The sequence below is a fragment of the Ascaphus truei genome, chromosome 2 (genome assembly GCF_040206685.1).
Source record: "Ascaphus truei isolate aAscTru1 chromosome 2, aAscTru1.hap1, whole genome shotgun sequence".
Classification (NCBI taxonomy): domain Eukaryota; kingdom Metazoa; phylum Chordata; class Amphibia; order Anura; family Ascaphidae; genus Ascaphus; species Ascaphus truei.
Genome location: NC_134484.1, coordinates 472,202,575 through 472,213,305, shown reverse-complemented (window position 1 = coordinate 472,213,305; position 10,731 = coordinate 472,202,575). Strand labels below are relative to the sequence as shown.

At 42.8% G+C, this 10,731-nt stretch overlaps 1 protein-coding gene across 4 annotated transcripts in view; it reads left to right on the top strand.

Moving 5' to 3' along the window:
• The window catches only part of LOC142488349 (uncharacterized), an 88,270-nt gene extending 78,814 nt beyond the window's left edge, over positions 1-9,456 (top strand). For all 4 annotated transcript variants that reach the window (XM_075588762.1, XM_075588761.1, XM_075588759.1 and 1 more), the window contains one exon: positions 4,215-9,456. In XM_075588762.1, coding sequence (XP_075444877.1) covers positions 4,215-5,818 — 1,604 coding nt within the window. In that variant the 3' untranslated portion in view covers positions 5,819-9,456. The remainder of the gene's footprint in view (positions 1-4,214) is intronic.
• The last annotated feature ends 1,275 nt before the right edge of the window (positions 9,457-10,731 follow it).

Sequence of the window (10,731 nt, the reverse complement as noted above, 5' to 3'; positions counted from 1 at the left end):
CACAACAACGTAGGAGGAATATAATACAAAGCAATAAAAACCAGGTTCAGATACACAGTACTAGATATATATGTGTCTCTATAACACTTAATATGTAACAATAATCTAGATCCTGACACTGGAACAATCAAATAAATAGGCCAAGCCAGACAGTAACCAATGGTATAATAACATTGTATATAAACTGAGCATAATGAAAATCGCAGTGAATAAAGGCTGAAATAAAATAAATATATACATGCATAAATATATATATATATATATATATATATATATATATATATATATATATATATATATACTAATGTAGCCTGGAGCTCCCGTGGCTCCTGGAGACCCCCCTCCCTGGTTACAGCGCGATCGCGGGTGCCGACGGACCCGACGGCTGTTTCCAAGGGTGGGGGCTGGAGCAGGGAGCAGCGCGGCTTCCCCCGCCTGTGGCCGGTTGCCGGGGACGCGATCGGGCCGTTGCTAAGGCCGCGGTCGCGTCTCTAAGGTCCCGGCGGCCGGGGAAGCAGAGCGCCGCCATTGCGCTGCGGGTTGCGCATGCGCAGGGACGTGATAGCGCGAAAGGCCCCCAGATAGCTTGCGCGAGAGCAGGGAAAGACCAGGGAAGGTTGAGGCAGCTAGAGGGATCTTGCGCACGTGCAGGGCAGGAGAGAGAAAGCCCGCGAACCCCTAGCCATTCAGGGAAGGCTCTGAGCTGGGACTACAGATCCCATGAGCCTCTGTATGCCCCACGTGACACCAGGGAGCCAATAGGGCTTAGGGAGCCCCTGGAGAAGAGATACATTTGGCGGGCTTGCAGCACGTTAGCGAGCAGTCTGAGACCGGAGCAGCCCAGGGAAGGAGGTAGGGTACAGGAGTCCAAAATGCCAGCACTATGCCAGCACCCCCAGGGTCTGAGGTAGCTAAGTACTCTGAGAGAGAGAGTGTTGCCAGGGACTGCTCTAGAGAGAGGGACCCTGTCACTCAGGTTAACCCGTTGGAGCAGGGGAGCTGTGAGGGAAGGCAGGGCGAGGGGAGCGAGTACAGCTCCTGCGGCCCTATAGGTACCCGCACCCCAAGTAGGCCCCAACCCCCCACTAGGGTAGTGGGTAATTGCTGAGGGAGACCCAAGATAGGGACGCTGCCCTTAGTTTAGAGTGCTGCCTTGTCAGAGTCACAGCGGTCAGTGCTGTGAGGTCTGACAGGCAGGCACCTTGTTGCGCAGCACGTTGGCTGTCAGCATTTAGTGAGGCTGAAGGGACTTGGGTAGTTAGGGGAGTGGGACAGGTCCTTAACCCCTGTAGGCCCATAGGAGTTCCCCAAGCCACTACAGGTTGCTGTACTATAGGGCCGGCCTATAGTGTAGCGCGTGCCACTTAGACTAGATAGGGACACAGCGGCTGCTGCTGTTCCTGTTGAAGCGGTTCGGACCCACGTTGGGGTCCGCAGAGACTATTCTGGAGTGGGACCGCCCCGGGCGGTCCACGTGCAAGGAGTCCGGTTGGAGGATCAGAAGGAGGCATCGGCCGACTGATCCTTTGTGAAGCGTTGCTGACCCGAGCACCGGAGTGCTCGGCAGGTATCACACATTCCTAAGTGCACCACCGGGCCCTTAGCTTAACTAGTGACTGCGCAGTCACCCATTGACTCTCTGCAAGAGTGCGGGACATTGGGTGGGGTTTCTTTGGACACTGGGTGGGCTCACTTGGTGTTGGGGAAGCGTCCTGCGAGACGTCACGGTTAGTGTCTCCTCGTGAGAGGGACACAAGTTATTATTGATGTGCTGATGTCTATTCATGTTAGTAAAGGTATTAGTTAATATAAGTCATTGTCTATGTGATTATTGATTGTCCTGCGAGGAACCACTCCCCCTCTGGTGGGAGCCATCGCAGGTGGAGGCGCTGCATCATTGTAAGTAGTATCCCTAGTGTAATTGCCCCAGGTTCCCCGTGGCGGAAGCTCAGCCCTCCTGTGAGCCAACAGGTTATGCACCACACCGAGTAACAATATATGTTTCCTGCACCCACACAGTAGAATCTGCGATTGGGGGGGGGAAACCCGTTACACTAATAATACACAATCCACCATATGTGGGCCATGTCTCCCTTTTGTCCACATCCTCTCCAACAGAGGTCAGACACCAGAGGGAATATCTGTTTAAGGCGCGCTGGGGTGAGGTACCAATAATATATGATTTTGTAAATGTTTTCTTTGATTGTAGTGCATATGGACGTTTTTGATGCAAACTCCCATATGTCCTCCCAATCGTCTTTGTCAATTTCAATATTGAGATCATTGGCTCATCTCATCATATAATCATGGTCTGCGGAGTCCGCTTTTGACTCTAGGCTCCCGTAGATCTTTATTAGGCATTTTTGGTAGATGCCTTTGCTACTTAGCACCTCGAACTCTAACATAGAGGGGAACTCCAACCTTAGGGATAATTTTTGAAGAAAATGCCTAATTTGAAGATACTTAAATAAATTTAGATCTGGTATCTCATATTTAGCTCGAAGCTCCTGAAAGCTCAATAGTTTACCGTTATTTAACATGTCAGCAATTACCCTGATACCCCTTGCTTTCAATTGGTTGAATTGATTAGAATTGCAACCTGGGGGGAACTCCGGGTTGTCAAACAGTGGAGTAAGCTATGAGACGGGGGATAGCAAGCCGAATTTATTTTTGTTTTTTGTCCAAATCTCCCACGTATGTCTCATCGCTTCGAGTTCTATTTTCTTTGACTGTATCTCTTCTCTCACCAGCCCACAAACCTATTGGCAGAGAAGGCGTTTTCGCATAGTACGTTTCAATAGACAACCCGCAAGTCGGTGTTCCAAACCACCACTTGCCTTAACTGGGCTGCTTGGCAGTACTTGAGAACATTCAGAACACCCATCCCCCGCCCCCACCCCCCCCCCCCTCTCCCCTCCTCGAGGTCATCATGACTGTTCTGGCCACCCTGGGTCTTTTGCCTTGCCATATAAAGTGGGAAATTTTGTTTTGCAGGTTTTTCAATTCAGGCCCTGGAATGCGGACCAGGAGGGTCTGGAAGTAGTATAGGAGCCTCAGGAGGACATTCATTTTTACTGATATCATTCTGCCACTCCAGGATATCTGGTGTCCTTCCCATTTGACCAGGTCCTTTTTAATATTTTCAAATAGAGGGGGATAGTTTTTCTGATATAGGGAGTGGTAGAATCTGGTCATGTTAATTCCCAGATACTTGACGTGTGGGACTCCACTTATAATTAAAATGTAGTTTTAATAATTTCAGTTCTTGGTCTCACAAGGTCAGATTTAATGCTTTGGATTTATTGGAATTAATTTTATACCCTGAGATTACTCCAAAGTTAGAGAGTGCCTGTTGGAGATTGGGTAGTGAGGTTTGAGGGTTCTCCAAGGTTAATATTATATCGTCTGCGAATAGTGAGATTTTGTAATTTGACTTCCCTATTGTTAAGTAATGCAGAGGTTTAATGGGAAGCCACTGTAAGGACCTCAGGAGAAGTACAGCAGAGACAGACCAAAAAGAAAGGGATATTATTTAAACCACAGTGTATTTTTTTGTTTTGTTTTTATGAAAGTAATAGATTAAGTATAGAGTTGGGATGAGGGAAGGCCAGAGAGGTTAAAGTTGCAATAGTGGAGATATGAGGGTAAACATGAGCATTTTAGAAAAGGGCAGATTGTGGAAACATAGCAGAGGGAATAATGGCAATATTTACAACAGCCTGAATGTGAGAAGGGACGGGAGGAGTCATATATTACACCAATGCTGCATTTTTGTCAAATTAGGATTAATAATCATTTTTATGTGTCATTTTTTAACTGAGACAATATGGAGCAACTGGGGCTGGTTTAGGTGCCTATGTAGACTTCTCCAACCTATGTTTACATTATATATTTGTCTGGTTGGGTTGATATCATGTACACTTAGATAATCAGTACAGTAATAAATAATTATATAATGTGTATCAAAATGAATTTAGTATGAGAGCTGCCAGAAAGAAAATGTCAAGTCTCTAGGACCACAACCAGTCATTGGCCACTGGATGTCCAGGGCCACAATTTTAAGGCCATGAGTATAGATTGAAGAGAACATATTGTTAATTTAGTAGCAATAAAGTAAATTATGCAGAGTATTTTGAAATGGTAATTTGTTTTCAGTCATTTATTTACAGATTTGAAAACATTTGAGTTGTTTCTTTTTTGTTTCCTTCTGTTAGAGAACTGCCTGAATGAGGAGCAAAACTGGAGCTCTAATATGTCCAGAAGCGGGTTAACTCCTAGCAGCCTAGAAGTGCCAACAAAACATGATTCCTGCCACATGTTGGATACGTGCCAAGAACCAGTGCCCAATGATGGTGAATTTACCGGCCGTGTACAGCACATTTTACAAACTGGGTCTAAGTATGGGTCAAGCAGAAGATATGAGAAAGATGGCCAGCTTTTTGTTTGTTGTGAGTGTGGTAAAGGCTTCTCATTAGATAGGGAATTTCTCACACACGTTTGTGCCCACACTAGGGAGAAACCCTTTACCTGTACAGAATGTGGGAAAAGCTTTTCACTGAAGGGGAATCTCCTTTCACATCAGAGTATTCACACAGGAGACAACCCTTTTAATTGTACAGAGTGTGGGAAACGGTTCCGTACTAAGAGTTACCTTCTCGTTCACCAGAGGATTCATACAGGGGTGAAACCATTCACATGTACAGAGTGTGGAAAAAGCTTTTCACTGAAGCAGACTCTCCTTTCACACCAGAATATTCACACAGCGGACAAACCTTTTAATTGTACAGAGTGTGGGAAACGGTTCCGTACTAAGAGGTACCTTCTCGATCACCAGAGGATTCATACAGGGGTGAAACCATTCAGATGCACAGTGTGCGGAAAAAGCTTTACACAGAAGCACAACCTCCTAACACATGAGAGGATTCATACAGGGGTGAAACCGTTCACATGTACAGAGTATGGGAAACAATTCAGTATTAAGAGCAAACTGCTTTATCACCAGAAGATTCATACAGAGAAGAAACCGTTCACATGTACAGAGTGTGGAAAAAGCTTTTCATGGAAAAGCCACTTACTCGCACATGAGAGGACTCACACAGGTGAGAAACCTTTCACATGTGCAGAGTGTGGGAAAAGCTTTTCATGGAAATCCCACGTCCTCGTACATGAGAGGATTCACACAGGGGAGAGACCGTTCACATGTACAGAGTGTGGGAAAAGCTTTTCAATGAAGGGGAATCTCCTTTCGCACCAGAGTATTCACACAGCGGACAATCCTTTTAATTGTACAGAGTGTGAGAAACAGTTCCGTACTAAGAGGTGCTTTCTCGATCACCAGAGGATTCATACAGGGGAGAAACCTTTCACATGTACAGAGTGCGGAAAAAGCTTTTCACAGAAGAACAACCTCCTAACACATGAGAGGATTCATACAGGGGTGAAACCGTTCACATGTACAGAGTGTGGAAAAAGCTTTTCATGGAAGAGCAACCTCCTCACACATGAGAGGATTCACACAGGGGCGAAACCGTTCACATGTTCAGTGTGTGGAAAAAACTTTTTACTAAAGGGAAGTCTCCTTTCACACCAGCGTATTCACAGAGCGGACAACCCTGCTAATTGTACAGAGTGTGGGAAACAGTTCAGTAGTAAGAAGTACCTTATCGTTCACCAGAGGATTCATACAGGGGAGAAACCTTTCACATGCACAAAGTGCGGAAAAAGCTTTTCACAGAAGAGCAATCTCCTCACACATGAGAGGATTCACAAAGGGGAGAAACCGGTCTCATGTACAGAGTGGGAAACCATTCACTATTAAGAATAATCTCCTTTATCACCAGAAGATTCATACAGAGCAGAAACCTTTCACAGTGTGAGAAAAGCTTTTCTCATAATTGCAACTCGCTCACACATCAGAGGATTCATACAGGTACTAAATTTATACAGGTGATATATTTGCTTTTTCAGATTAGTGTTGGGCAACATACTGGTAGCATAGTAATGTCGTGCTAATAAAAGTGGTTGGTAACTCGATACGTACCATTATTTATTACCATGATATTTATATATGCTGACTGTAGAGAGCTGAGTCGGGGTGTGTCTTTCAGAGAGAGGAGGGGATGGGTCTCCAGAGAGAGTTGTGAATTAAGTTCTGGAATATAGAGAAAGGAGTGGGGGGTAGCTCTAGCAGAGGAGTGAGGGCAGGTCTGGCACAGAGCGAGAATTGGGTGGGTCTTACAGAGCAAAGTGGGGGCTGGTCTTGCAGAGAAGAGTGGGGGCGGGTCTGACAGAGAGGAGTGGGACTGAGTCTTGAAGAGAGAACATTTGGGGTAGGTCTGGCAGAGTACAAGGGGGGTGGATCCGGCAAAAAGGGTGGATTGGGATGGGTCGTACAGATAGAGCAGTGTGCTGTCTGCTCGGCCAGAGAGAGGAGGATGAAAATCTGATAGCGAGGAGTAGGCCAGGTTTGGCAGAGAGAAGGGGGGTTGACAGTCTGGCAGAGAGGGGTGGTGGTGGGTCTGACAGAGAGATAGCAAGAGGTAGGGGCAGGTCTGACAAAGAAGTTGGGGCAGGTGGGGAAATGAGAAAGTAGTAGGGGTGGGTATGGTAAAGAGAAGTGGGGGTGGGAGAGTCTAACAGAATTCTGGGGAATACAGATACATATATCCAATTGAAAAGTGACCCCACAAATCAATTCTCTAATGAGTTACGAGAGCTACTCATAAGGTGAAAAGATATCAGGATCTTAAAGGAAAAATAATTTACATATCTATTAAAGGAGAAGCCGAAACTCACAATATTCTATTTCATACCTAAGATCCATAAAAATTTGACAAATCCTGGAAGTACGACAATATCGGGTATAAACTCCCTAACCTCCAATCTGAGTAGATTGATGTTTACCTACACAAATACGTTAAGTCCCAGAAATCATACTTAAAAGATGCTACTGGTATATTAATTGCATTGGATAATTACAAAAGGGAGGAAGGAATGATACTAGCTACATGTGATGTGACATCTCTACACTTCCATATGACATGAGCAGGGGTGTAGAGCCATGAAAAATGTATTATACAAAGATGTTGAAATAAGGAAATAGAATACGGGGAGCGCAAGAGAAAAGAATTTAAATAAACAATGATCAGTGACAGTTTTGCACCAATGAAATCAAATGAAAAATAACTCAGGGTGGTGGTGGGAGTGTGTAATATTTTTTAATTTTTTGCTGTACTCACCCGGCCATGTGTGAGACTAACTCACAAAGTAGGTTCTTTGTACACTGGAGTGTCTCCTTCCCTCAGCTATAGAGTTGTCCTGTTCATTCTCTGTGTATAGTATATACAGGCATACCCCGCATTAACGTACGCAATGGGACCGGAGCATGTATGTAAAGCGAAAATGTACTTAAAGTGAAGCACTACCTTTTTCCCACTTATCGATGCATGTACTGTACTGCAAACGTCATATACGTGCATAACTGATGTAAATAACGCATGTGTAACAGGCTCTATAGTCTCCCCGCTTGCGCACAGCTTTGGTACAGGTAGGGAGCCGGTATTGCTGTTCAGGACGTGCTGACAGGCGCATGCGTCAGCTGCCGTTTGCCTATTGGGCGATATGTACTTACTCGCGAGTGTACTTAAAGTGAGTGTACTTAAAGCGGGGTATGCCTGTACACATCAGCTATAGAGTTGTCCTGTTTATTTCTCTGTGTATAGTGTATTCACCAACACCCGGCGTCCTCATGATAGACCCAATAAGGATGACAGCTAGCCGCAGGGAAAGTATAAAAATACAGTTTATTAATTTAAAATAAGAGTAACAAGTTACTCACATGTAAAAACACCTCTGGTACACGCAGTCGCTTCCAGACCCCTTTTCCTTGTGGGATTGTGGGCACAGAGCATGATAGAAATGGATTATAAATATCAATGCAAGATATGAAGACTTTCTTAAACAAATTAGTTCTTTATATTTCGTTCCCTGCATGAATTAGTAATCAACCATATATGTGTTTTTTTGTAGAGATTTCCACCATTACCAGCATTAGAATGAATGCAATGTTAAAATGAATTTGTATATACAGTTTCATTGATCTTACAAACTAGGTGAAAAGTTCTAATATTCATTCTATTTTTATATTGTCTATGCATAGTCTTGATGAATTGCATGTTTTTTTGTGATTACAAATCCATAACCTTATGTGGTCTGAGATGTCATGAATCGTGCATATAGACATTCTTTGCTTTTGGGTCGGTTATAGGCTTAATAGGATGCATGAGGGTTAAGGTGATTGATTTATCTAAATCACAAATCCAACCAGAGCCTTTTTTTTGCATAGAAATGTTCTTTGGGTTGTTCTGACAAATCTCTCCAATGATGTCATGTGCATGAGGCTATAATTCTTTAGCTTAATGATTTGTTTTTAAACCTTTTTATTTGTTAGTGACAGACTATTGCAAATGAGACAGAACAGTATGCAACAAATGTATTCACTTATGTTATTGTGTTTCTGTAACTATTTGCAATTTGTTTCTTGTAAAGTGTTTGTGAATGTTTTAAATTAACTGTGTGGACGTCAGAACCGGTGGCTGATTAGTTTAGCTTGCTCTGACAGGGCGTGACCAATTCACTTCCGGGTTCGCGTTACACTTAAATACTCCGAGCTGAGGGTTACACACATAGGGACCTAGATAAAGCGCTTACAGCGCGAAACATGTTGGCCCGTTTTTGCCTCTTTTTTATGGTCAATTAAACGTAATTTTGGAGTTACCTTCTCTACTTTGCCTTTGTTCGGGTGGTGCGACGCCAACTTTCTCTTACGAAGAGGGAAACTTTTTGGATCCACCAACTTAAGACTCCGGTTCCCCTAGGACTCAATGTGGATATAGATTTGGGAGTGTTCCTTTCCTAATCCATTGTCAGCTAGGATTTGCGTCTTATCCGTAAGGGTATCAATATGGATACATCATCCAGTTCCACCAGTCCATTCCCTCAGGTTTTCCTAGTCTGCTTCCAAGTATACTAATTTCGGACCCCGTGTATGACATTGAGTTTCCCTTTCTTTTTTTAAGCATGTACACTATACTATAGGTATATTGTATCAACTCATGAAATACCTTTAATTGGTTTTCGGTAATTAATTTAATTAAGAATATCATGCTTAAACCAGAACGCATTTAAATATGTTTACAACTCGTTTTCAAGGTCTATTAGGTTTATTCTCTGCCTTCCAATACTTTTATTTGACTACACGTATTGGCTACTACTGTCCACTATGTGCACTGTAGTGTGTCACTGGTGTTGGGCACATATATATATATACACATCATTTATATCCTATTGAACTAGTGACATGTCAGTTTGCATTGTTTCATTTGATTGATTTTATCTCTATTTCCATTTTACATGTTTCTATGAAGAAATGAAGGAAAAATAAATAATGTATTCTACGTCTCCTATGCAACTGTCTATTTTTTTTTTGATTTATAACAACTAGGCAGATTTAGATTAGGAAATGGGGGGGAATAAAAGGGAAAGAACTCTCGCTTAAGCTCAGTTAACTAAATGATGTATTGATGACAAAGGTGCAAACGGGGATAAGGAGTAATAGTGAAGATTAGAGAAAGCACACCCTTTTGAAAGCACTCATTGTATAGTATGATATGATGATAATTTTAAAACCAATTTTAATGATATTGAAGTAAAAAAGAGGAAAAAGTCTATATGAAACTTAATACAACTAAAGTGTATTAGAGTGAATATATTACTATATTGACCAAACATATAAAACAAGAAAAGACGCTATGTACATTAATGTCAAAAACTGAAACGCAAGAGATATCCAGATTATGGGTGAAAATTCCACTGATGATATTTAGAACCTAAATAGGTTACAGTAATTCATGGTTAGCCCTTGGGTACAGCACTAATAGTATTTGTTTAAAAAAAACTGTATATAGTAAGCAGGTAACGTAAAGACTGATACTCTCAATATATAGTAGTAAATAACGTGTACTTGTTCCTTCAGAAACCTGCAGTTGTACAATAGATGGTAGAATACCTAATGTGATAGCTATTTCAAATAGGAACACAAAATGTGTTGAAATGCCTAGAGGCACGAATCAAAGTTCGTATCAATTTATAGCCTCATAAAACAAACAAAATACTGCTATAGATATACAAACAAATAGCAACTGCAATGAGCCCACAAAATGTGTTAGTATAGCCCAGAGGCACGGATCAAGTCCGTATCAAGTTATAGCCTCCTAAATAAATATATTATGCACTGTTAGTAATAGCTCACAAAGAATCATAATATGCAGTCAGGAACAAGGGTATCGCAGACAGACAGGGTGTTTACATAAAATAACACACAGCTGGTAAATCAACCAGCATCAATACTAGCTGAATAAAGTGCCAGAAAGAGCAGTCAGAGAATACTGTAACCCTAAAAGGGGTCAAAGGTCATGGCGCCTGTGGAGAGAGCCGGTTGTGTGTAGCGTCTCTGACCACACTAGGAGGAAACGACGTCATCACGAGAGAAGTTGTAGCAGACGTGTGCAGCTGTGTGTAGCCCCCCTTTCCCTGTATCCATTTTTGGGAACTTTCTACCAACCGGAGAGAGACAGAGCTCACCTAAAGCGCCGACTAAGGACTTCCCCTGCATTTGGCATTCTTTCCTGCTCGGTTCACACGCTCAATTATCCGGTCCTGCTGTACGTAGGG